Source organism: Fistularia commersonii, chromosome 12, assembly GCF_037954325.1.
Source record: "Fistularia commersonii isolate RoL2024-O1a breed Wild chromosome 12, RoL_Fcom_v1.0, whole genome shotgun sequence".
NCBI classification, from domain to species: Eukaryota; Metazoa; Chordata; class Actinopteri; order Syngnathiformes; family Fistulariidae; genus Fistularia; species Fistularia commersonii.
Window position 1 is genome coordinate 2,663,998 of NC_141295.1, and position 27,681 is coordinate 2,691,678.

The 27,681-nt window shown below is 41.2% G+C and overlaps 1 protein-coding gene across 4 annotated transcripts; it reads left to right on the forward strand.

The window, feature by feature from the left end:
• On the forward strand, positions 1-20,628 carry LOC147228121 (dual specificity mitogen-activated protein kinase kinase 7-like). Of its 4 annotated transcripts, none has more exons than XM_086156345.1 (12): positions 1-498; positions 2,463-2,510; positions 5,384-5,522; positions 6,077-6,143; positions 6,789-6,902; positions 7,244-7,363; positions 7,500-7,607; positions 7,691-7,870; positions 8,366-8,446; positions 8,965-9,107; positions 11,793-11,879; positions 11,979-20,628. In XM_086156345.1, the coding sequence occupies exons 1-12, from the start codon at positions 216-218 to the stop codon at positions 12,043-12,045; spliced, it is 1,437 nt and encodes a 478-aa protein (XP_086012471.1). In that variant the 5' UTR covers positions 1-215; the 3' UTR covers positions 12,046-20,628. The 4 variants fall into 4 exon arrangements, with proteins under 4 accessions (XP_086012471.1, XP_086012470.1, XP_086012473.1 ...); XM_086156344.1 differs by having other exon boundaries at positions 11,834-11,879; XM_086156347.1 differs by lacking the exon at positions 11,793-11,879.
• Positions 20,629-27,681: the final 7,053 nt, after the last annotated feature.

The following is a 27,681-nucleotide window of genomic DNA, read 5'->3' on the forward strand; positions in this document are numbered from 1 at the left end:
TGCAGGTTTATTTCACGGTTTATTTAAAGTTTATTTCAAGGCTTAATATTAAGGTCCAAACAAATGAAGAGATACACATATTGAGAAAGTTTTCCCTGCCTCGCGAGTTATAATTGCTGATGAAAGAAATGAGAAATAAAGGGGAACTGGAGAATCGTCATATCTCCTATAACGAGTGAACTGAAGACTCCACATGCAAAAAAAAAAAAAAAAAAATGATGCTATTGCTTGGAAAATGTGATAGAATGTTGGTGAGATCGGAGAAGTACCGTGCGTGTCTTGAGTTAGACGGCGATTGCTGGCCATGCCTGCCCGCCTGCCAGAGAGGGAGTCGAGAGCTCTGCTGGGAGCTAGATGGTGCTCAATTTTTCAAGATGTCGTCGCTGGAGCAGAGGCTGTCGCGAATCGAGGAGAAATTAAAACAGGAAAATGAAGAAGCTCGTCGGAGAATCGACCTCAACATCGACATGAGTCCACAGCGATCACGTCCGAGGCCAAGTGAGTGTGTAACTCGGGACGACGGGGGTGTCGGTAACGGCCGTAATAGCGGGGGAAAAATCGGGGAAGCGGAGGGAGGGAGTGTAGTAGAAGGGGGTGTTTTGCTACTCCTAGCTACAAGATGCTATATGGCTAGCTATATAAACAAACAATGACTCTTGTTGATCGGTTAATTTTATTGTCCTATTAACTTAAAAGTGAAGACAGTCCTTCAATGGATTTAAAAGCTTCAAAAACGGAATCACTGTCATAAAACCTTTTACTGGCTGTCACGTCCCAGAAAGTGTTGTACGGCGTACTGTCAAATATGCTAGGCTAACGAGCTAAAAAATTGAGTGATAGGTAGGCCTACAGTCAAGTTGCAATTTAGATTTGTTTTCTGTTCTGTTTGTGAAATCACACTGAGGGGCTACCTATCCCCCGCGAATCACCACTTTCATACACTTAAACAGTTTTGTTGCAAATCTTACGTCAACACATTTCAAGTCCCACATTTTGACTGGTGAAGAGGCGATCGCTAATATTTGCAAGCTAGCGCGTCTAGTCCAAATTACAGATACGACAATGAACGTTATAGTGCGATCGTATAAACGACTCTATTTGTCGCAGTACATTTTAATTCCCTAAAGACTGACTGGATAAAATTCTCCAGTTTTACTTTTACTGATTCATAAAGACTGTTACACAGGTTGGGTGAAGCAATAATATCGCCTCCTTGGTCCGTTTGGAGGGGGAAGAGTCAATTTAGCAATCCATCAAGTTCAGCCGAGCAGTCTGCAAAACCGCTTGTGAGTGACATGCAGCAATCAGACATGCCTGTCAGTGAAACAAACAATTCTTTTTCTACAGATCACGACATCACTCAAACTCATTTTCAGCACGAAACTGCCCTTTCCTCTCTTTCTCTTCTTTTAAAGATTTTTTTCCCTCCTGAAATTACATTGCTGTGAGTGAGAGGTTGAGGCTGGGGATATTCTGTACTTTTCTGAACCAAATTTCAGAGTATTATTTCAAAGAGCACATCTGGAGCTGACATGCCTGTGTTCTATTTTGTTTGTTTTTGTAAAGTAGGATAGTTGTAGCATAGGATAGTAGTTTGAATGTAAATTTCAAAGACTCTAAATTGAAAAAAAAAAAATGATCATTTACTGCAAATGAGAAAATGAACAGTTAATGAATCCTAATAGCAGTCTGAAAGCATGACTTGTACCTTGTAGTGCAAGACAGAAATATCAGTGTGTCACATTTTGTTCATTACATTTTTTGCGATGAACCTGGACAAACATGTGTTTTGCTGAAAATGTAACTTTTTTTTTTCAAGACCTGGTCCATTGTCTGGGACAGATCAGTAACTGATCAGGCACCTATTTATGTTTGTTTTTTTTACTTTCTTCTCAATATAGTTCATGCAGCTGCTATAAGATGTAAGGGGCAATTAGTTATTGATTAACCTGGATGACTGAGACCCCACACTGACAATAATTAACATGGTAAACATTGAATGGGAATTAATGGTTGCTACAAAATATTTTCCGGCAATTGTAAAGTTGCATTAAGGTAGTGCACTTTATAACATTCAGAATAGCAACTCTGTCTTCAGATAACTGCAACTCAGTGGTGAGTTATTTTCAAAGCTCAGTTACTCTGTAGACAGTGGGGTTTGACTAAGGGTTATAGACAGGGTTAGGACTAAAATTAATTATTTTCATGGGATATCATGAACAAGATAAAATACAGAATAACACCAGCATTATCCTTTTGTTAACCACAGTGCTAATTTGGGATTTATTTGATTTGTATCAGCAATAGATTGTTTTCATGATTAATTTTTTTGCTACCTGCTGGATGATAGTGTGTGTGTGTGTGTGTGTGTTTGTGTGTGTGAGCGCACACACAGCGTGATCGTTTCAGTAGTGCAGTGCAGTAATGTGCGTGTGTGTATATTTTTCTTCTCCTCTGTCTAGTCATCGTGATCCAGCTCAGTCCTGCTCCAGCCCCTTCCCAGCGTGCAGGTATCATTCAATCATCGCTCTCTCTGCCACTGCAACCCTCTGTGATCCCCCCCCCCATTCCCACCCCTTTATCTTGTCTTCCAGAATATTCATTACCACCCTTTATCATGAATTGCTTTTTATCTTGCTCCCAACAAAGAGTCAAATTGGTTTGTGATACCTCAACTTCTATTTCATCTTTTCAACTTTTATGCTTAAGGCTTGGATTTGATGTTTTTACTGACTTGAGTGACATTATTTACATGACCATAACTTAATCTTTTACAAGAGGCTGTAAAAGTCATTTTGTTCTTTACAATCAACGTAGAAGCTTACATGCTGCCTGAATGTCTAAATGGTGTCCCATTCACTTGAAATCAGAGTCCCATGTTGGGTTCTACACCAGGGAAAAAATCAAGTCAAATTGCTGTGCTAACATTTTGACAAGGATTAACCATAACTTTGATGACAGAGAACCTCCACCGACCTGTTACAGACATACATTTCACCCTCAGTCACAAATTAAATAGCTTATTCTGTATATTACACCAACGTCTGATTCAAGAAATTCAGCTGAAGGGTAATTTTTTTTTTTTGACTTTTTTTTTTTCCCCCTCTTACCTGTGGTGGTAAAACTGGACCTTGACCAGGGTTGACATTTTGGCCTTGTAGTTATTTGTACCTCCCCTCAAATCACATCCTCTCCCCAGTTTCCCATCCCTTGTCATCTTTTTGTGTGTGTCAGTGGCAGGGCAGCGTTGGTGTGTGCTGATAGTTAATGTGGATGATGTGTGTCAGATGATTAACCTTGGTTTTGCTGGAGGCAGAGAATCACGGTGCATGTGGCCTTTCTGCACGGCACAATGTTTTGGGTTGTGTTTGAAACAGTCTCTAATTCAGCATCCCCAGTGGTCCGTCTGCCGGAGTGCTGTGAACACTGTGCTTATCTCTTTCTTTTCCATGTGCAGCAACTGAAGACTAGCCTTCCTGTCCGAGTCTAACTGACTGTCTAAGTTCCAGCTTAAAGTCTGCTATGCAGTTTTGGCTGAATTTCTCATTTTTTCTCTCTTTCTCTGTCTCTCACATATCAAAATGTTCGATATTGTTGGTCTGTTGTCATATTCTGGCATCCCCCCGTTCTTCCTTTTGTAGCAGCACTGTGCTAGCAGGAGGCAGTGCAGCAATTTCCGCACTTTTGTGTGTTCACATTTCTCCTGTCTTTGCTTGGTCTGCCTGCCTGTGCTGCCATCCATCCATCTGGAGGCCCGGCCAAACTAAAAGAAGTTCTGTTCCAAAGACTGTCTTGAGTTTTCATTTCTCTCCACACTAACCCCTTCACTAACTGATTTTCCCCTTACAGGCTGATCCATCCACAGGCGACTCATGGATACAAAATACCCAGTGGCATCTCAGTAGTTGCCAGGCTGCTCCTATACAAACAATAATAATTACAATGATAGTAACAGCTTCATGGTGTATGAAAGGTTTTCCAGACCAGCCAGGAACATTTAAAAGACCTATAACCAATTAGGTAACAGCATATGTGGTGTGGGGAAAAATAGGCTGTGTGGATAACTTTTTGCTGTAAAAAGTTGAGCCATACTTTATGTTCCCTATTAACAGTACATGCTCTTATACACTCATTTTAAATTGTAATTAAAGCCTTTACAAGCGACATTTGATTTTGTTAGTTTGAGCTTAACTGTCCTCTGTCACAAAGGCATTTACCTGTCTGCAATTCCCTTTACTTTAAATGGCTGGCATTGCCTAACTTCTTTTTATCAAGTTTTTAATGCCTATTGAAAAAATCCTTGCTGTTGGTTAAATTTCCTCATATCATTTGTCTGTGTAAAAACTAGATCATCAGTGGTCTAATTGTCTTGATATGAACAGAACTAATTAATCTAATGACAGAAAATCAAAAAATAATTCCCATACTGCAGTAAGCCATTCTTTCCTTCCAAAACAGCTTGAGGGCTTCTGCATCCCTAAAATCTATTTCTTGAACTATCAGCTAACCTATCACTGTGAATCTCAAAGTGTAGTGTTTCTTTTCCTCTGAGATTTGCTTTTCTTGAACATTAGTTGTGGTCATTGGTAGAATAAAAATAAAGCTGTGGTTTATTCCACAACAAGGTTGGTTTCTTAAGATCGTCTGTACTCTGCTTTAAGCTCAGAAGGTGGCAAGGACAAAAATGTACCTAAATTAGACAATTTTTTAAAATAAGTATCCTGTTGAATAGAGACCACGAAATAAGACCTCGAAAGTCTGAATTGTTTTGAACCATCTCCCATTTTATCTCAGATACAAATGATGCACACTTTCAAACAATTGGAAGCTTTTTATTGCTTATGTTCACACAATTTAGTAATTACTGTATGCAAAGTGACATTATTTCACATAAACCTTACAGGGGGCGGCATGGCTCAGAAGGTAGAGCAATTGTCTTTGGAACCGAACATTGGCTGTGGAAGTGTTGTTGAGCAAGACACTGAGCCCCTAACTGCTCCCTTGGCGCTGGTAGACGACAGCCATGGTTCATCCATGATGGGTTAATTGCAGAAAACGAATTTCCCCACAGGGATTAATAAAGGATGAATTATTGTTCTAAAACAGCAACCTGTCCCCTAAATTTAGCTAAAACTTTGAAAATACTTCCAGGACGAAGGGGTTGAAGTTGCCCCCATAACCTTTTAAGTTTTCCACACAGGTCAATTCTATTCAGGAAACAATGGACATTGTGTTCTGTATTGGTCCACAATCACTTTTAATCACCAAGAAACAGAACAAATTAAAGCTTCTGATGCATGACCACTGGGCCTGCTGGGATCTAGTTTTAAACACATCTCTTGCCCATCTCTAATGCGTTTTGTCGCCCCCACCACTAACACAGCCCTTCAGCTGCCTCTTGCCAATGATGGAGGCAGCCGTCCATCATCGTCAGAGAGCTCGCCTCAGCACCACCCCTGCCGCCCAAGACACATGCTCACCCTCCCCACGCCTCCATACGGCCTACAGAAGAGCCTGGAGAAGTATGTTGTCTCACAGTCCCCTCTTAGGTGTACACAATAATGTGGTCATGTAAGAAAAGCAAAAAAAGGGAAAATCTATTTGAAACTTAATAATAAAAAAGATGAGTGGGTCCTCTTTCACAATTTCATAACTAAAATCTTTTGAGTTAGAGCTCATTTTACATTTAATCCCCATGTATGATTATCATCATGGAATGAAATGTAACTGTGGATGCTGACCACAAAATCGACGGTTTCTCCCATGCATACACTGAGCATGCACTCAGACTGTAAAATCAGCATTTCAGAAACAGGAGCAAAAAGCTGTGTTGTGCGTTGCGCAACATCTTTGAATATGCACAATCTGGAGTAGAAGAGATCTGCAGAAACACAAAGGCCAGAAACTACTCTCATCTCACTGTAAATTAAAACCCCAAACTCTCACTGTTTAAGTACATCCTACTATGCAATAAATCAGGGGATCCACCAAGATTATATTTAATTGCTTTGTTTAATCTTCAATCTAATCTGACTTTTTAAAATTGTAATGATTGTGTACTTTTTTGCCGCCACAGCGCAGAGATCGACCAAAAACTGCAGGAGATCATGAAGCAGACAGGTTATCTTAAGATTGACAGTCAGGTGAGTTTTGTTTCATCTTTTAATGCAGTGCATGATTTATTCTCTGGTATGTTTTTGTTGTTCTTGGGTTGTAGAATAGTTTTTGTTCCACCTAGTTGAGAAAATGAAAATAACATATCCTTGTGACATTTAGAAATTGGGTCGTTCTGTAGACAAAATTGTATATTCTTTCGTGATGATTTTTCCATAATGAAAATCACTTTCCAAACTAACTGTGCTGTTTTGGGTGGGCTTTATTTAGTTTGTACTGTTTGTCTTTAAGCCTGAATATTCAGTTCTGTAGTCAGCACCAGCGGAGTCAAGATAATCATGCTGGAGGAAATGTGACTCATCACCACATTATTTTTCCCTCCTCTGGTTACTACTTTAGCCACTCAATGGCACATCGCTTCTAACATCTTAGTCATCCAGGAAATGATGCATCCTCTGAGAGTATGCTTGTATTCATAGGGAAGTGGCAAATTATTGTTATTACAGATAAAATTATTTTGAGTCAATGAGCTGGAGGGGTTCTCTTACATAAATATAGAAAAAACTCTTCTCTGATTTCCAGCTTGAATTGCTTAAATTAAGAAGACAGCTCGCATTTGAAGCATTAACAATATTTGGAGCACTATCTATGTATTTGCCCCTTACTTTCAACAGCGGTATCCAGCAGAGGTGACAGACCTGATCAGTGAGGGAGAGATCGGTAGTGGGACCTGCGGCCAGGTCTTCAAAGTGCGATTCAAGAAGACAGGCCATGTTATAGCTGTCAAAGTATGACCCATTCACACTCAACTCTTCACACAACCAATATTTTCTGTATAAAACATTTATCAGGTCCTTCGATGGACACTTGCATGCATAAAAATGGCTGAACTACTTTTATTATTTGTTGTGCTTAATTTATATCTATTTACCAACACATTGGCAGAAAATAATCCCTGACAGCAACCCATTTAAGAAATGACTTAATTGTAGCATCTCTGCCTTTCACCAAGCAGCTCACAGCAGGAGTCTGCTTGTGACTTCTTCATGGCTCCTTTCTAATGGCAAACCCAGCATGGTCAGTGGTTGATATACTCAGTCTTTTTCTGTGTATGTTTGTGTGTCACCAGCAAATGCGTCGCACAGGTAACAAGGATGAGAACAAGAGGATCTTGATGGACTTGGATGTGGTGCTTAAGAGTCATGATTGCCCTTATATCATCCAGTGTTATGGCGCCATAGTTACCAGTGTGGGTGTCTTTTACAATAAATTATCTGCATTTTTACCAGCATGACAAATGTTGAAATCTTTACTGAACTCAGTTTTAGTTTACTCCCTTATGGAAGCTTCTCATGAATTCCATATGTTTTTATATACATTTACAGACAGATGTATTTATTGCCATGGAGCTGATGGGAACATGTGCCGAGAAGCTGAAGAAGAGAATTCAGGGTCCCATTCCAGAGCGAATCCTTGGAAAGATGACAGTGGCAGTAAGTCAGGAGCACACGCTGGGAAACATAGTATATTGTTTACATTATTGTTTTGTTCTTATTGCTGTATCTTTTTGCTGCAGATTGTGAAGGCATTGCTGTATCTTAAAGAGAAACATGGTGTCATCCATCGGGATGTAAAGCCTTCAAACATCCTCCTGGATGCAAAAGGTCAGATCAAACTGTGCGACTTTGGCATCAGCGGACGTCTTGTTGACTCAAAGGCAAAGACACGCAGTGCTGGCTGTGCCGCTTACATGGCAGTGAGTTTCCAGAAGTGTTGAGAACCTGAGAACGTAAACTATGTCAACACATGACTTATTACGAGCCTTACTCGTCACTGTAACCAGAGCTCAAAAACACAGCATGATGCACGTAAACAGCATGAAAATAGTCACCTAGGAATATTTTGATATTTTGGATCCAAAGTATTGCCAGTAGAAGCAAAGTGAATTTGTTTTTTTTTACTTGTTTTAACTTTTAACATCTCCTTAACCTTCAGTGTGTTATGTTAGGAAGGTAGAAGTGGCATGCAATCCTTATGTTTGCAAATAAATGTTTCCTCATCGTTTTAGATAATTGGAAAATGTGAATTGATTTACAGTCATCATCTTCATTATCTGTGTTGTAAACTCTTTTACCAATAGATTCCTTTTTGTATGTATTCAGTGAAATAAGCTAGTGATTACAAAATGGTTCAATCAGAAATATCTGTTTACATATAAAATAGTGTCTCTTGATATGCTTGTGTTCTGTAGCCTGAGAGAATAGACCCTCCAGATCCCACCAAACCTGACTATGATATACGGGCAGACGTATGGAGCCTTGGCATATCTCTGGTAAAACTGCTATAATTCTTATCAAAGTTATGCTTGTTTTGTTTCTTTGCAGTACCATTGTCTGTCACAGAATTGTTTTGGAGGAGCACAATAATTTTACATTTTTGTATTAGTTTCTGTCCCCATGATTAATTTATAATAGCAATACAATAATGTTCAGCAAATATCAAATACATTTATAGTAGAACCCAGCAAGAGATGGGGTCATTTCAAAATGTCAACGTCAAAGACCATAGTTTAGCTACAGAAAGGGCTGGTGCTGCATCCATCCTTACAAGAAAGGTATGAAAAGTCATTATTTACCTTGAAAACAGAAGTTCATTGTGTCCATATCAAAAAAATTAATTTCTCTGATCTGAAGATCTGCGGACTTCAGTCTAATAAGGGCTAAAAAAGAAAATGGTTTAAGAATGAGTTATTTTTTGCCAAATGAATTTTTGATATGTTGACAACAACTAAATGTTTCATCATAATTACCAATTCAACAGATAATGTTACTGAGTCCCATTCTCCTCTAGGTGGAGCTGGCCACTGGACAGTTTCCCTACAAGAACTGCAAGACTGACTTTGAGGTTCTGACCAAAGTACTGCAGGAAGATCCTCCTCTGCTGCCACTCAGCATGGGCTTCTCCCTTGACTTCCAGTCCTTTGTCAAAGACTGGTGAGGATCACATACACACAGTTGTATTCAGGAGTTGTATTCACTCAGAACACATTTAAAGAAAAGTTCACTGTTGAGATTGCTCTTTCTTGAGGAGGGAATATTTCAGTCATCATGGTGTATAAGCCTTGATGAAAGGTGAGAACCGGTGAGGACACATTCGGTAGTAATAGTCCTAAGTGAGTCTCTTTGGTCCCCAAACTGTTTTACATAATTTAAACACATGTAGTAGATGTAGACAGAATCTACTGTTGTAGGAATATATGCCCTAGAGCAGGTTTGACTCACAGGTCACAATGGTTTCTAAAATTTGTCAGAGGGGCTAGGCCAGAAATAAGTAGATGGTCTGTTTGTGTCAGCTGCTATAAATGACATAAGTACATGCAAAACCCATTACAAGAAAGGATTTGGCATTTCAGCCTCGTCATACAAATTGTTTTCAAAATGCATTGATTTCATAAAAGTCGAAACTCACATTCAGTTTTAGTAGGAACAGTGTTGATCTCCATTTTTTGCCAGGACATCGAAGTCTGGAGTCTTTTTTGTTGTGGCAATTCTCAGGATGGGTCTGAAGGTGTTGGTTAGTTAACTTGGATCTGTGACAGGCTTTGTTGATGTACATGATGCTAATTGTTTGCTCACACATGTACCGTAATTTCTGGACCATTAGCCGCGACTTTTGTCACATGCTTTCAACCCTGCGGCTTATGCAATGATGCGGCTAATGTATGCATTTTTTCAAAGCAGAAAAGGTAAGAGTTAGACCGATGGAATATATGTGTCGAGGAAGACGCAAGTTTAATGTAACTTCGTGCTTTGTGCATGAATGAAATAAGCATGAACAGGCCCTCTTAATGGAAAATGCAAGCAGAAATACATATGAAGCAGCTTTTAAGTTAAAAGCAATCGAGCTGGCCAATGAAGAAGGAAACAGAGCCGCTGCACGTAAACTTGGCATAAATAAATTGATGGTGAGACGCAGGAAACAGCAGCGGGAAGAAGTGGAGCGATGTAAAAAGACGAAAAAAGCCTTCAGAGGTAGTAAAAGCAGATTGTCCAAACTGGAAAACATTCTTGAAGACTGGGTGAACACACAGAGCAGATGGCCGAGGAGTTTCCACTGTGCAGATCAGACTGAAAGCAAAAACAATCACCATCGAAAAGAAAATCCAGGATTTCAAAGGAGGACTGTTGTGGTGTCTTAGATTTATGAATCGAAAAGGTCTGTCCATCCTTTTCAGTTCATGGCACATGCAGCTTATAGACAGGTGCGGCTTATGTATGTACAAAATGGTTTTTCCTTTTAAAATGTACAGGGTGAGGCTTATAATCAGGTGCGCTTTATAGTCCAGAAATTACGGTAGGTAGAGCCAAACAATGTCATCAGGCGGTTTAGAAACATGGCTAATTGCTAATTTGAATGCCAGCATAAAACTTGCCTTTGCTGCCACAGTTCCCAGTGCTTTTATTCCATGGTACCACCTTGTCAGCTGAATTGGTCCACTTGAGGGCAAAGCTGCTGCCCGTGGCAGGCAATCAGTGCAAACTTAAAAGCTTCACTTCCAGTCCCAGGAGTTGCCTGGTTGTGTTCTTTCCCTTCCCAGTGGACAGGTTGCCTTGTTTACCATGGATACCCTCTGGAACCGCCCTTTTGTGTCCCCACACTCCCTCGCTAGACTTTGGGAGCCCCAAACTCTCTTGCCAGGCTTTGAGAACCCAGTACCGACCTTGCCTGTGTCAGATTCCCTCACTTCATCTGTTAAGAGCTGTTCACCTGCTGCCAGAGCCTCTCTAAAGTATTTGAACTCTTTCTCCGTTGGTAGGTTGTTGTGGTGCTACAATTGGGTCTATACCCGACACACTGCATTGGTACTGGACACTTGAATTGTGATTCATCTGTGGGGGAAAAAAATGCAAAGTTTGTAAATTAGCAGTCATCTCTGAGCTGTGGCGACTGCTCACAAGCTTAGTTGGCATGCTTTGTGGGAAAGTAACGGCTGATATTGTATTCTGTAAAAAATGCAACAGTTTCTTGGTATATCAGTCATACAGTCGTCTTCATTGAAAAACATTTAAACACTCAGCACAAACTTTCTAATTTTCTTTGCATCATCCCCTCCTTACAGAAGGGTTCAAAGGCCAATAAAGGTCTGTGTATGAGGAGTGCACCATCTATTGGGGGAATGTGAATATTTCAGGGAAAAGGTAAAATAAATAAGGTTTACTCCATAATAAAACTAAGGTTGATAGGCAGGATTTAAAAAACCCAATCGGCTGTATATGGCACATGGACAGTAATTTGCCCAATGCCTGACCTAAAGACACATGATTAATGTGATTAGCAAGTGAGTTAGGCAAAATTAACATGTGCAGATGCATGGAATGGGATGTCATGGTTTGCAAGCATTCACAATGTATTGCTTGTTTTTGAAAGATAGTATCTGTCTTCGTTGCAAGTATGTGTTCAGAAATAACAGTTCTTATTGTTATGGATTTTCTTGAGTTTGTTGACAATCAGTTCAAACACTGCAAACAGACACTTCCTTACAAAGACCTTTTTTGCCAGTCATGGGCACAATTTTCCAAATATTTAGCAACTTAAGCCACAAAGATTTGCCACTGAAGTACAATAAGCACACAAATGTATAAAGGTCATCCCTCAATACTTATGGTGGCCTTTTTCAGTTTGCTTATTTTAGCTGTGCTTCATGCCTGTTGTTTAACAGCCTCACAAAGGATCACAGAAAAAGGCCAAAATACCACCAGCTGCTGGTAAGATACCAGTTAATGAACTACTTTATTTTAGTATCCAACCCTGTCACCATTTTGAAGTTTAACAACTGTCTCTTCTCTTCAATTTTCCTTGTATAGGAGCATAGTTTCATCCGACGCTACGAAGTGCTTGAGGTCGATGTGGCCGGTTGGTTCCAGGCAGTGATGGATCGGACCGAGTCACCACGCAGTAGTCAGTGTTACAGCCATCAGCACCAGCTCCACTCGCTCTTCAGCAGGTAGCCCAGCGAGTTTGTCTGGCGTTAGCGTAGCCATATGCTAGTCTAGCCTAGCTTTAGCTTTGCCAAGCTCAGATTTAGTCTGCCCTAGTCTAGTCCAGCATTAGCAGCTAAGCTTAGCCTTAGACCCAAGCCTGCTTGTCCACCCGTCTACCAGAGAAGAGCTTGGAGACAGGAGAAACCGTCTGGATGGATGGACAGATGGAGTAATCAACAGAGGAGAGGACTATTGGATGGATAGATGACACTCATGCTTGTTTTATAAATTTGAATCTGGACAGGCAGACGCAGTAAGGAGGTGACAGGAGAACAGTACACACTGTAGCTAGCTTCATTCATGGGCACTGGGGTTTATCATGTCATCACAGTCACACACATATGCATAAACTCTACATGTATCTTGAATGTGCTTCTACATTTTCATCTACTTTTCCATAAATGTCCAACGGCGACTCCAGCCATTTCTACTATCACACGGTCTCAGGCTATATCTTTGTGTGTTTTTGCGTATGTTGTTAGTTTATATATTTGAATTCTTAATTTACTTCACACTCGTGCTGTAACAAACATCAGAACAAATTTGACTTAGTTGTTCGTCATTTGTGACATGTAAAGACAATAATGCTCATAATATTTTCTATGGAAACATTTCCCAATTATTTAGCAGTTGCATAATTTGGGAAAAATGGTAACTGTTTGATTTTAAAATGAAAAAATAACTGTATTCTACCTTTGTTGGAAATAATTTGTTGACTCAGAATGAAGTAATTCAACAATAAATAGTATGTGAGTAGGATGATAGGAAGACTGAAGTAATTTGAAAGGTAAAAATGAAGTTGTGCTGACTGTTCAACTTTGGAAGATAGGAGAGGAGGGAAGAGAAAAGTTTTACTGACTCAATTAGAAATGTAGAGTGGAAATTCAGCCAGTGTTTTTTTATCTCAGTGGTACATAACAGGAGCGTATTTTTACAAAGAATGGGGCAGAACTTATTAACTGTTGAGCATTGTTCTGTTTTTTGTTTTTTTTGTTTTTACTTCGCTCTGTGGTCTACCTCTTCCTCTGTCTGCTCTGCTGTTTAGTGTGATGTAGTACTCAAATTATGTTGTCAGACCAAAGGTGTGTAAGTAGGTGTTGTTGCTGGAGGCCAAGAGATGGAGCTGCTCATGGAAACTGACATTAATGGTAGAAAAAAAGTCCACTCAAGTCCTGTTAAATCATCATAAAGCATAGGTCTCTAAAACTACCAATCTGGGGGCACATCAGGGGCAGGATGTATTAATGCAGTTTACACACAAAAAACATCCTTACACAGCACATACACAGTTATATATAAAGGAAGACAATTTCACAGCCAAGTATTACACATCTGATTTTAAAAAAGTAAGGCCTGATATATTCAAGTGAAAAGGAAACAAACATACCATGAAAGCAGAATTGAACATAATTCAACTGACTCAATTTGCTCCTTTATTTTTCAAGGGCAAAACTGATGTTTAGAGCCATTGGCATGCAAAACTGAATACATTTTTGTTGAAAAAAGTTGACCTTAAACTTATATAATATATATATTTTTAAAATGATTTATATATAGTATTCATAATTATATATAATACTTGTAGAAATTGTCAACAGCAGAAAATATTCAAGTTTAATCATTTAAATATAATAATATTCAACATTTGTGGGTTTTTAACGTGGATTTAACTCACAACCCATAAATATCAGCCTTTATTGGTGGTAGGATCAAATTGTTGACATGAGAGGTCCTGAAATTAACTTCAATATGCCTTTGTCAACTCCATTGCTAATGACTGAAGACATTACTGCTCATTGTGTGTGTGTGAAGAACACCGTACTCACTAAATTATAAATGTGAGATTGCTTCCTTTAATCATTTTTAAGATTTATCAAATATTTGGCAGTTTATTTTTCCCATATTTATTCAATATATGAGAATACAAGAAGAAGCACAAAAGCTGTTCTGTTCCAATTTGAGTAAAGCCTCTAGCCTATTACTAATAGGGCCTTAAGACATGTTTGGAGTATCATAATTATTGTGAGACCTCTTCAGGATTTATGATGGAATCCTGGGTGTTGGGCTTAAAAAAATAGGCCCTGAGCGCTGGTCAGTGCTACTGCAATGTTAAGACATTAGTGTGTGAATTACCACATACCTACTTGCTCTCCTGCTGCATGCCCAAGATTAACCCCCCCCAAACCAAATCACCACTAAGCAGAGATGTAAGGAGCAATGACATTGAAAGGAACGTGTTAAGTATTCAGAGAGTGAGAGTAAAAGAGAGAGAGACCGAGGCAAATGCAGGGATGTATGGCATAAAGGAGAGCGAAGGTTAAATGAAAAGAGGGCAAGGGACACTGTGAGTTCAGACTGGGACTATTGAGAAAGTGGGATGGGAAGTTATTGAAAGTCAGACTGAAGTCAATAGAGATGATATGAAACATGTACAGTATGTCTTATGAAGCATCTTCGGTATGTCTTCAAAAAAGAAGAAACATCAGCTCATGTTTTGCAAGACAGCCAACCTCTGAGGCTAGTTTGTCTCCTGTAAAAAGCTTTCGTGGTGTTCAACCGACCTACCAATTATGATGTAAGCAAGTGATATTTTATTTACTATTCTGTTCAAACAATGTTATTTATTTACATTGCTACTGCTGCTACTTTTTTATCGCTTTAGACGCTGCTGTCACTTCTTTATCCCCAAAGGACATTTTATTTTTAATTTAAGCCAAATAATAAAATAATGCAATTTCTACATGTTACCAAATACAGAAGAGAACATCTGATGAACGAGAACGCAAGTGATATCATGAGATGGGTGAGATGAGAGTGCAAGGAGGTTGGCTTCCATGACGTGCTCACTCGCAAAATCCTAAAGACACACCTCAAACATAGTAGTGTAAATATGATTGGATGGAATATCTGCCTGTCCAGATGATGTTTGTCACATCCATCCATTGCTCTTTCTAGCCATATCATCTGCAAGCTTCACAACCTTGACAGTTCACACCAAAGGTGTTGTGTCCACTCCTCAACAAAAACAATAGAACATTGGTGTTGTTGTTGCTGTTATTGTCATGCTATGGTAATTGATTCTATAAATGATTACTACACACACCTATGGTGAGAAAGCGAGATGATCTCACTGGAAGTAGGAAAGTAGTTGGAGGTGTGTGTGTCTGTGTGTCTGTCTGCCTGTCTGTCTGTCTGTGTGTGTGTCTGTGTGTGTGTGTGTGTGTGTGTGTGTGTGTGTGTGTGTGTGTGTGTGTGTGTGTGTGTGTGTGTGTGTGTGTGTGTGTGTGTGTGTGTGTGTGTGTGTGTGTGTGTGTGTGTGTGTGTGTGTGTGTGTGTGTGATGGAGAGAGACTAAGTAACATACAAGAGCCAAGCAATAAGCCAACTGGCTCATCCTCCACTGGAGACACACTAAAAGGCCTGCATCAGGTGGCTCAGCTCAGCCAGGCTCTCTTTTGCCATCACTAAAACATGATGATGATAGAACATAATCCCATGAAACTAAGAACCAACCAGCTGTTGCTTTAAATCTATCCTCACACAGTTGGTTAATCCCTGTATGTAACCTTACTTATTTTGTATAAGTCAAAAGTGTCTTCACTGAGGTACAACCAAGTTTGATAAATATTGTCATTTTAATTTTATTGTGCTCTGACAGAAATTTAATTAATGCCTATAATTTTTGCTAATGTAGTACAAGTTTTGCATAATTAACAGTAATGAGTAATTTACACATAAATAACAATGAGTACTTTTCAGGAAAAAAATCTCATGGATTATACTATATTTAAATGTCAAATACTTAACGATTTTAATGTCAGTAAACATTTTGAAGACCACCTTTCACAAGTGGTGAAACTAAAGTAGTTTTAAACTAATCCTCAGAATGCTGAGGACACCCTCCGTTTAACTTTTTTTAATGTTTTGTATTTTGCTATAATTTTTCATACCTGACCACATAATTTTGATACTAATTGAAGTAAAAAAAACTCTTGTCACTACCATGATTTGTATGTTTTACCACTTAGAATTTTATCAGTTTCTCAACATTACTTCAAAGCTTGATCAAAATGTAGTGACAAAGGCACTTTATTTAATGATCTTGGCAAAGATGCATGACCTGCTGTATGTCAAGCTGCAAATACAGCAGAAGCTTTGCATCAAAGTTTGAATTGTTTTTTCTTATACAAAATTCCTGTTTTTCACAGGTTTTGGTTTTGCTGCAATAATTATTGTGGTTAAAAAAAAACATGTGTTTCCCTGGATAAAATATTTAATAGCCTTTTTAAAAGTAAATAAAGCCACAATAGTCTATTGAAATCTAGAAGTCTTTGACAATAAAATAATTAGTAAAACCGGGAAATGTAAACTGTCAAGCTAAAAAGAGGATTCTTTCCTCTCCTCTTGCAGGTGATCGACAAACCGACTTGCAAGGAACACTTTTTGAATTATCAACCCATTTTCCTTTGACTTGACCAGCCAGGGGAAGCTAATTAAATCGCTCTAAATTCAAACTAGGTTGGCTTTGTAACAGTAGAAAACCAGACTAAAGCCGAGAAAAGGAGCCAGGCCACAATCTGATGCTGTTTATCAATGCAGACCTGATTGAGAGCTGGCATACCACCTGTTGCCTGGCTTGTGTCTGCTTTTAATTGTGAGACCAGAGTCCAGCAAATTCAATACATTAACAGGGACAACCCAAGCAGCCACAGCCTGGAGTCTGTGGCCCTACACATGAAACCTCTCCACTGACGGCCTGCTGACCTTGACAGATGTATATAGATCATGTTCTGGTGCTTTGGGTCTACCGAGCACAGCTGGGAAGTGTTCATCTTTGCATCTTTGAAAACACTTCAGAAAGGGGTGCACTTTGATTACAACAGTCATTGTTTTAATTCTGTGCATGCAGACAGGCATAAGTGTGAGAGAGAGCGATATAAACACATCTAAAAATCTTTTCAGACCCCATCTCCCACTTTTGAGGTTCTTTTCATTACGTCTCCGATGTATGTTTTACAGGCACCCGCAGATCACACAATCTTAGCATTTGCCTATATTCCATTCCATAATGCCCATTTTGTGCCATTGCTTCACAACACCTGTGTGAAAGCTGTCCAGGAGTGCATTTGCTAACATGACATCAGCATACTAATGTGCAGCTAAATAATTCAACCCCTCGAACTTTTGTTGCCTTTCAGCCTTGAACTACAGTATTCCATGAATCATGTAACATGCCTGTCCATGCAAAATACAAAACAGGGCTCTTTGGAGCAGCTATCAGTCTCAGACCTTAGTTGTAGCTGGCCCTTCCTGGAGGCAAAAAAAAAAAGCCCCTGCTCCTTCACTCTTCAACCGGAGTACAAAATCCTTTAAATCCTACCAACGACTCTTGATTTGGGATGATATCTGGGCTTTTACTGGCAACGTTGTGTGAAAATATTACAGTACCTTTAAGTTAATGTTATGATTTCCATTTATTAAAGAGGCATCATGACTAACAGCCAAAGACATTTATTAACACAGCTCTGATCTGTACTTTGCTCTGTAGCTGATTAGTTGCCATCTGGCACCCCAGAGGTCCTTGTAAACTTAGATCATGTAACCTTTGCATCTCACTCACAAGAAGACAAATCAACCAGAATGTCCGATGCACCTCAAGATGTCATTTAGAAGCTTTGAAAGTTCAGCAAAGCATTCATGTATTTTATTTTGTTAAAAAGGATTAATTATACTTTTAACTGTTTTATTTCACTCCACTTACAGGTAGAGTTTTTGCAGGAGGCTTTAAATGAAAAAAAAAACTAGTTTATCTTAATTTCCACTTTTTTAATGCAGAAACTTTGAGAAAAGGGCATTGAATATTTTAGCACAATGCCTTCACACTAAACTAGAAAGGATTCCATCCTATATACTCCACTGCAATGCTGGCTCCGGCCAAAAGTGACTTCATGTGGATATTTGCTCAGCAGAAGCAAAGGTTCAGGTTCACACCATAATGTGAACCTGTGCTGTGCTTTGACACAGACGTCAGGTAGAGGTGTGTGTGTGTGTGTGTGTGTGTGTGTGTGTGTGTGTGTGTGTGTGTGTGTGTGTGTGTGTGTGTGTGTGTGTGTGTGTGTGTGTGTGTGTGTGTGTGTGTGTGTGTGTGTGTGTGTGTGTGTGTGTGTGTGTGTGTGTGTGTCATCTGTTTGTAAACCAAATATCATTTTCACTATGCAGTTATTCAAACCATATCAGCTTGCTTGGATTGGGAGCAGACATGTACCTTTAGAGCTGTAATGGAGTTAGTGACAGTGTGACGTGTGTTCCTAGCATCACCGCCTTCAGCTTGTCCATAGACCACAGAGCAAGAGATATGTTTTGGATGAGCTGATAAATATTTAAGGATTGTATTCGGGCAAAGGGGAGGTGGGGCTAGACTGGGGATTGGGGGCTACAGATCAATGCTGTTATGTACACCAATCGCATGTTATTGTCACAGCTGTAACTGCCATTTTGTTTTGTTTTTTATTTTCTTGCAAGAAAACAGTTGTTGGGGTGGGGATGCACAGAACTTTATCCTTATTTATAATTTTTACACATTTAGTTTGTATTTTTGTTTAGCAAAAATGTTTCAATTGTTATGTACTTTTGAACAGACAACAGTTTTTTTATGTTTTCTGTCCATCACACTTTATCAGTTCAGAACCATCAGCAGTTGTTGAGGAGCTATTTGTTTTATTAGCAGGACATGTTTTAGTTTCCTCATGTTTCTTCATTTAGGTGTGTGTGCGTGTGTGCGCGCACGTGTGTGAGTGTGTGCGTGTGTGTGTGTGTGTGTGTGTGAGATGAGTATTTGTCCACCAAAAGTCTTTCTTGATTGATTATTACTAGCTTTTATTTCGGTCAATTGTTTGTTTTCTATTATTCTTATTATGATGATTACTGTATTATTATTATTATTATTGTTGTTGTTGTTGTTGCGTTTGTTGTTGTAATAATTATTAGTAATAATATCATTCAGGGCAAAGATGACACCAAATTGAACAAAGAAATAGAGGAGAGCTGGAGTGTCCTTTTTCAAATGTTTTCATTGCCTGATGGGTGGAGGTTTTCCTTATGGTTCCGCACACTGTTGTGTCATCCACCTAATTTAAGCCACAACATAAAGAGAACCTCTGAAGTGTATGTCTGATACTATTTTTTATTATTATTATTATTATTGTAATTTTTTTTGGTCAATATCTTGACAGTTTATTACTTGTTACTCCAATTTGGGATGTAAATTGTGTGCTGTTATTTTATTCACCCCCCCCCCCCCCACACACACACTTTTTTGGATTTTATTTCTTTTCCTATCTTATGATAATTATTTTTTTATTCTTCCTGGTATGACTGATGCTGTAGTAGGGAACTCTTAATTAATCAGACATCAGAGATTTTTTTTCTAATGCTGAGACTGTCATGACTGATGTTGCACTTGTGATGGGTTTATTTTGTTTTTGTTGTTTGTTGCAGATTGCGATTGTTGTGTCAGGAGAATACTATAGGTGTGAAAATGTGCAAACATTTTTTTCCCCTCATTTTCTTAGTCACAGCAGTAATTTTATCAGTCCTAGATCTGTGACACAGAGCAAAAGAAATATTCAACAGTGTATTATTTTCACTGGTATTTATTTATTGGTTACATTTGTGTTATTTTTTTTGTGTGTTTGTTTTCAGGCATATGGCTTTTCTTGTGGATTGAAAACAAGACACAAAGTAGAGGAGCGCAGGAAAATTAGGCATTTTACTGTTGTGTACAGATATCTCAATATTGTAATCAACCATCACACTAACACACAATCTGTACAACAATAGATAACTGGTAAAGCTAGAAACCTACTGCACAGTAAGCTGCAGCTTACTGTGAAACTGAACTGCATGGTTTACTTCAACTCTAATACTTTGCTAATAACTTAGCATTTGAAATCATAATACTGAATGACTACATAGCAGCCTAGATATGTTATTTCTTTTTTTTTTTTGTGGTGGTTTAGGTTTTTCCGCTGCTGATAGCTACTATCTAAGAGAGCTAGTAGTTGTTATATAGCAAATTGCCCTGCCTTGTAGTGAGGCAAGACTCCTGTTCTGAAATATTATTGAGGTTTTTCAAAATGCAGTTTTCAGTGTAATTTGCATGACTGATGGTTTTTACAGAGGGAGAGTTATTGTCAGTCACTGCCGTTGCAAATAAAATGCTTTTTTTTTTTTTTTTTTTTATGTAGAACACCATGGATATTGTCTTTAAATGTATGAATTGACAGCTTTACTGCCTGGTTTTGTTTGTTTGTTTGTTTGTTTGTTTCATTTTTGGCTGTATTTTATTCCCCTCCCCTTCCCCCTTCCACAAATCTCATTTCAAAACAGAAAAAATGCCATTATATTGTGAATACCTCAGGATTTTTTGGGAAAAAAAAACATTAAAATCTAATAAATAAATAAAAACTCGAAAATGATTTGTCATGTTTGAAAAATGTCCCCCCTTAATTTTAGCAGATACAAATAAGTAACAAGAGTTAATGAACCCACGGGTAAGGGTTCAGCAACGTCAACATGTACAACATTTTCTGAATAATAAATATTTAGTTTTATATCAGTATAGGTTATGAATAATTTAGCTGTCAATTGTTGAAACCCATTCTTTGTTACACTGTAACTACCTTTGATTTTTTAGTCGTACATTAGTGAATCTTCGGACTTCCGGCGACGCAATGTATAGACACACGTACGGAGTTAAGCTCTCTTGGAAATTAGTCGTATTCGGCTGTTTATGAAAAAATACGTGACAGTTTAATGGTGGGAGAGTGAGTCTGAAGCATTGCAGATTAGGATGAGCACGGTCAGAGACACTCGGAATGCAGGAAAACAGCAAAAACAGACAAGAAGAAGCTAAAGTAAAAAATCGGTCGCCATCTTCCCCAAGCCAGGTGAGCGGAAAAGCAGATAAACAGAACGTGGAGAACATTCTTCGCGAGTTGAAAGAGTTGAGGAAAGAAAATATGAAAGCACTTGTAGACACTAAGGAACAATTAACTAGACTGGAGGTGTCGGTCACAGACTTGAACCAGAGGATGGAGAAGCTAGAGCGGAAAACTGAGGAAGCGGATACCAGGGTTGGCCAGGCGGAGGTCAAAGGCCAGCGCCATGCGAGGATGCTGCGGCACCTGTAGAAACGGGAGGCGGCCCTGACGAACATGTGCGACGATCTACAGAACCGGATGCGCCGCAACAATTTGAGAATTTATCATGTCCCCGAGGAAAGGGGGAAAGGTGACATGATTGAGACGGTGCTAGAACTCCCGCCCGAGCTAAACGTAAAAATCGAGGGGGCACACAGATCACTGGGACTAAAGCCTGCAAGATCAGCGCCTCCGCGCTCCATTATCGTGAGGTTTCTGGATTATACGGTAAAGGAAGCAGTGCTGCGACAAGCATGGGCCCAAAAAAAAAGTGAAGTTCCAAAAAGGAGTGATATACTTCGACCAGGATTGCTCTCCAGAAATACAGAGGAAGAGAGCGCGGGTCCGAGGAGTGATCAAGCGTCTGAAGAAGAGGGAGGGCTATCCAGCGCAGCTGAGAATCAACTTGGAGTCGGGAGACGAAACATTTCCTACGCTGGTGGATGCTGTGCCAGCGTTGAAGAAGCTGGGCATCGAGTTGCAGGTTAGCGAGAGAGAGAGACACTGGAATGGGGACTCTCAAAAGACACATGGCAAAGACAGGATGGTGGGAAGAGAGAAAGAAAGGACATGTCACTGTCCACCGCGGACCTGCGGGGCTGTTTTGCTGGACTCAAATGATGAGTACTGTGCTCAGGTAATGTTAAAATATTTAGATACCGTTATTACTGTCAATCTCAAAGTTCTATGTATATTACTGTTCATAGTTTAAACAGCCGAATATACTGAAGGACAAAAGGAAATTAGAAGATATATTCAAAAATCTTAATTTAATAGAACTCTCTGCATCTGAGGCGGACGAATTAATAGCTCCTGTCTGAGAAAACGAGATACAAGACGTTATTAAGTCATTAAAAAACAACAAATCCCCTGGCACAGATGATCTACCAGGTGAATTTTATAAGGCCTTTGGAGAGGAGCTTGCGCCAAAACTTTGTCAGATCTTCAATTATGCCTTACAGGAAAATGACCCACCTAAGAGCTGGTCTGAGGCAGTAATAACGGTTATACACAAGGAGGGGAAAGATCCATTAGATTGTGGTGCCTATAGACCGATCAGTTTGTTGGGGAATGACGTAAAGATTATTAGTGCCATATTAGCAAATAGAATGCAGAAGTACTTAGGTAAATTGATTAACCCAGACCAGACCGGTTTCATACCGGGTTGACAAGGAGCAAATAATATTAGAAGAGCTTTAAATGTACAATCAGTGGCAAGACATTCAGTTCACCCGTCAATGCTTCTCAGTCTAGATGCTGAAAAGGCGTTCTACAGGGTGGACTGGACATATCTGAAATTCACTATGGAACAAATGGGATTTAATTTGACATTTATAAAATGGATTGAAGCACTGAATAAAGACCCAATATCAAGGGTCAGGGTGAATGGGTACTGCTCCCAATTTTTTGGGGGAACCCAATCTCGCCTATTTTGTTCGCATTGTGTATCGAACCGCTTGCTGAATTGATAAGGACAAACGATCAGATCGAGGGAATAGTAGACGAAGGAGGGAAGATGCACAAAATCTCGTTGTTCGCGGATGACATTCTTTTGTTTATAAGAAATCCTCAGTCATCTATACCGGCCCTTATGCAATCCCTTAGGGACTATGGGGAGGTGTCAGGGTACAAGGTGAATGAGAGGAAATCAGAAGCAATGATAACAGGATGCTGGCCGACATGCTTGGACAAACGGGTGAAATTCAAGTGGTCAAAAGGGGGCTTTGGATGCCTGGGAATCATTCTCACACATGACACAAGTCAGTTATATAAGGCAAATTATGGTAAACTAATTTCTCAGATCAAAAATGACATGGAACCCAGGAACAAGGTACTGGAGACCTCTACCCCGCCGACGGGAGCAAATAAGACGGCGCACTCTAGATACCATCCATCGACTCTATCGCCCACCATCGACCATTTGTGGAGGGGGAGTTGCTGGTGCCACAGGAACCAAGGGACTGTTGTGGACCGGCTTAATCTTTGACACATGGAAGGTAGGGTGAACTTTCATGGAACGCGGGAGCTTCAAACAGAACAGCCACTGGATTGATGACCTTCTGGATGGCGAAAGGCCCGATGAACTTGGGTGCCATCTTGTTGGACTCCACTCGGAGAGGCCCAGACTCGGGTGGAGAGCCACACTTGCTGACCAGCTCGGTAGGTAGGTGCAGCTGTACGGCGGCGGTTGGCAGTGGCAGCATAGCGACCCACAGAATGAAGGAGGGTGGAGCGAGCTTGGAGCCATGTTCTGCGGCAGCGACGGATGAGGGCTTGGACAGATGGGCAGGAAATCTCCTTCTCTTGGGCGGGGAACAGTGGGGGTTGATAGCCGTATGCGCACTGGAATGGAGAGAGGCCAGTGGCAGAGCAGACAAGGGAGTTATGAGCATACTCAACCCACACTAGATGCGACGACCAGGAGGAGGGGTTTTGGGAGGCCATGGACCACAGGGCTGTTTCCAGTTCTTGATTCATGCGCTCAGTTTGTCCATTGGTCTGGGGGTGGAATCCAGCAGACTGCAGAACTCCCTCCAGAACACAGAAGAAAACTGGGGCCCACGGTCCGACACGACATCAACAGGGAGGCCGTGCAGGCGGAAAACATGGAGCAGGACCAACTGAGCAGTCTCTTTTGCGGTAGGGAGCTTGGGCAGAGGTACAAAGTGGGCCATTTTACTAAAGCGGTCCACGATGGTCAGGATGACTGAGTGGCCGTCAGAGGCAGGAAGACCAGTGACAAAGTCCAAGGATACGTGAGACCATGGGCGGTGAGGAACAGGAAGAGGTTGAAGTAGCCCAGCAGGCGGCCGGCGGGAGGTCTTGTGTTGACTGCAAGTAGAACAGGCCTTGATGAATTCTTGGACATCCTCCTGCAAGGTGGGCCACCAGAAACGTTGAAGGAGGGCATGCCGTGTCCGTACCACACCAGGGTGGCAGGAGAGCTTGGAGGAGTGGGCCCATTGTAGCACCTCCGATCTCAAGGCTGGAGGGACGAAAAGGCAGTTCGACGGGCAGGAGCTGAGACCCGGCTGTCCTTCTGTGGCTGCTCTCACCCTTTCCTCTATGTCCCAGGTCAACGTGGCAACAAGGCAGGATGTGGGGAGGATGGGCTCAGGTCTGTAACCAGAATCCTCTGTCCTCAGGAACTGACGGGAAAGGGCGTCAGGCTTAGCATTGCGGGATCCAGGACGGTAAGACAGGAAGAAGTTAAAACGGGCAAAGAATAGGGACCAGCGGGCCTGGCGAGAGTTCAGTCTCTTTGCGGAGCGTATGTACTCCAAATTCTTGTGGTCAGTCCACACAAGAAAAGGCTCCTTGGTGCCCTCCAACCAGTGGCGGCAGTCTTCTAGCGCCATCTTGACTGCCAACAGTTCTCTGTTACCAATGTCGTAATTCTTCTCAGCAGGACAGGCGTCGAGAGAAGAAGGCACAGGGATGGAGTTTTTGGTCAGTGCCAGAGCGCTGAGACAAAACGGCCCCTACCCCAACATCTGAGGCATCCACCTCGACCACAAAACTGTCGTTCAAAGTCAGGCACCTGGAGGATGGGTGACGAGGTGAATCGACCCTTGAGGGTCTGGAAGGCCGCTGCAGCCGAAGGTGACCACTGGAAAGGCACCTTGGAGGAGGTCAGGGCGGTGAGGGGGCTGCCACAGAACTGTAATTACGGATGAAGCGCCGGTAGAAATTGGCGAACCCCAAGAAACGCTGAAGCTGTTTGCGGTTTTCAGGAACGGGCCAGGAGGTGACAGCTGAGACCTTGGCTGGGTCCATCCGGATGGTGCCTTGTGCCACAATGTTACCCAGAAAAGACATGGAACTCGCACTTTTCAGCTTTTACATATAGGGAGTTCTCTAGGAGGCGCTGGAGGACAGACTGTACATGGTGAATATGTTGCTCTTTGGACCGGGAGAAGATGAGTATATCATCTAGATACACAAAGACATATCTGTTGAGCATGTCGCGGAGCACATCGTTTATCAATGCCTGGAAGACGGCAGGGGCATTGGTGAGGCCAAATGGCATTACGAGATACTCATAATGTCCGGTAGGGGTGTTGAATGCCGTCTTCCACTCATCGCCTTCTCTGATTCAGACGAGGTGGTAGGCGTTGCGCAGGTCAAGCTTGGAGAAAATGGTGGCCCCCTGGAGCAGTTCGAAGGCAGTGGAGATGAGCGGCAGTGGGTAACGGTTCTTTACTGTGATCTCATTCAGTCCTCGGTAGTCTATGCAGGGTCTCAATGTCTTGTCCTTCTTCTCAACGAAGAAAAACCCTGCTCCTGCAGGAGACAAAGACGGACGAATGATGCCTGCGGCCAGAGTCATTGATGTACGTCTCCATGGCTCTTCTCTCAGGCTCTGACAGGGAGTACAGGCGCCCCTTGGTAAGTGACGTACCAGGCAGGAGATCTATGGCGCAGTCGTAGGGGCGGTGTGGGGGAAGAGACATAGCTCTGGCCTTGCTGAAGACCTGGCGGGAATCACGGTACACTGGTGGCACCCCGATGAGGTCAGGCGAAAGGCTGGAGCAGTGAAGCGGAACTGAGGCTTGCTGCAGGCACCTCTGATGACAGGAGGAGCTCCATTCCAGAATGGCCCCAGTCAATGTGAGGGTTGTGAAGACGGAGCCATGGATATCCCAGGATGAGAGGCTGACAGGAGGAGCTCAGAATGTGAAATTGGACTGTTTCGTGATGATTACCAGAGAGCAGCAGGTGAACAGGAGAGGTCTGATGTGTGACGGTGCCCAAGATGTGTCCATCTAAGGCTCTAGCACAGGGGTGTCAAACATACGGCCCTTGCGGGCCGGAACCGTCCCGCAAGGCCAGGACTGCAGGATAATTTGAAAGTGAAAAAATGCATAAAAGACAAGGATTTAACTTTTTTGATTAAATGCAATTCGAAAATTTTCCGCTAGGGGGCGCACTATTTTGGTCAGAGCAGAGAGACAACAATCCGCATCACTGAGACGGACCAATCAGCAGACGTTATCAATGTACCACCTGCTGCTTGTTATGACGTTTTTTCTACCCTGTTCTCTACCTCCCCGCTACGCCCTCATTAGCCAAAATGTCGTTATCAAAACAGAGAAAAGTAGTTAAAGAGTGTCAAATTTTCAAAGAAAATTTGACTACGTCTTATTTATTTATGGAGACGCACGGGAAACCTTTCTGCTTGGTGTGTTTGCAACAATTTTCGGTGTTTAAGGAATATAATATACAGCGCCACTACAAGACTCAGAGTGAAAAATATGACAGCTTGCAAAGACAACTGAGAAGGGATAAGATCAACGAATTGCTGGCGGTTCTGAGGAAACAGCGTCCACTTTCACCGATAGCTGAGAAATCAGTGATGCAGCGGTAAAAGCCAGCTAGCTAATTGCTAGCGAAAATGTGCAATTTAATTTTAGTCACCAGCTTCACTACTAAAGAGTATGGTGGAATTCTACTGTTCATGCAACTCCATACGTTTTCAGTATGTATTGTATGTGTATTTATGTTTCATGAATGAAGTTTACACATTTACAGGACAGGTAAATACGTTCTTCCTTACACACTTAATAGCACTCTTTTTAGTTTGGAGGGTGTAGGCAGGGATTCAATTTAGATTTTATATGGACATGTGTAAATAGTTTAAAAATCCCTTTCTTTATAAGTCTCATTTAATCTTAAAGTGCATTACTATATTTTTCAATACCAATTACTTGTTAAAGTTTTGTGCCTTTGTAAGATCAGTGGGATCGCATGATCACATGATTGCAATGCAAACATGTGAATGATAGAAGTAAATTGCATTTTTGTCTCGGGAAATATGAGGTGTTTCATGAAATGTTTTGTAAAAGGATTGTTCATTAAATTCCAAAATTTTCCTTATGTCCTTGTACTTCTTTACACCAAAACAGAGGAAAGACATGATATTTTGGTTATTTATTGCTGAGTATGCTATTATTTTAATGGTCCGGCCCACTTGACATCTACCTAGGCCGTATGTGGCCCGCGATGAGAAATGAGTTTGACACCCCTGCTCTGGCAGGAACCGGGTGAGGCAAAGGAACCTGCTCGAGCCGCAGGTGCAGGACCACCTCATCAATGATACAGGCATCAGCCCCAGAGTCAATGAAGATGGCCATGGTGTGAGGCCCATCTGGAAGGAGGAGGCGGCCTTGGAACAAAGGTCTCAAGCTTTGGGGAGGTGGCAGGGCAGTTGAGCTCACCAGGGTCTCCCCAGCTACTGGTGAGCTCTGGCTTTTGCTGGACAGCTGGAGATATAGTGTCCAGCTACCCCACAATAGAGGCAGAGGTTGGACTCACGGCGGCGCTCCT

Excerpts from the sequence above, each read along its gene's own strand:
- LOC147228121 (XM_086156344.1), top strand. The coding sequence starts at position 216 with ATGATGCTATTGCTTGGAAAATGTGATAGAATGTTGGTGAGATCGGAG. Across the intron at positions 9,108-11,833 it reads CAGTCCTTTGTCAAAGACTG|CCTCACAAAGGATCACAGAA; the intron begins GTGAGGATCACA and ends GTTGTTTAACAG. Across the intron at positions 11,880-11,978 it reads CAAAATACCACCAGCTGCTG|GAGCATAGTTTCATCCGACG; the intron begins GTAAGATACCAG and ends TTCCTTGTATAG.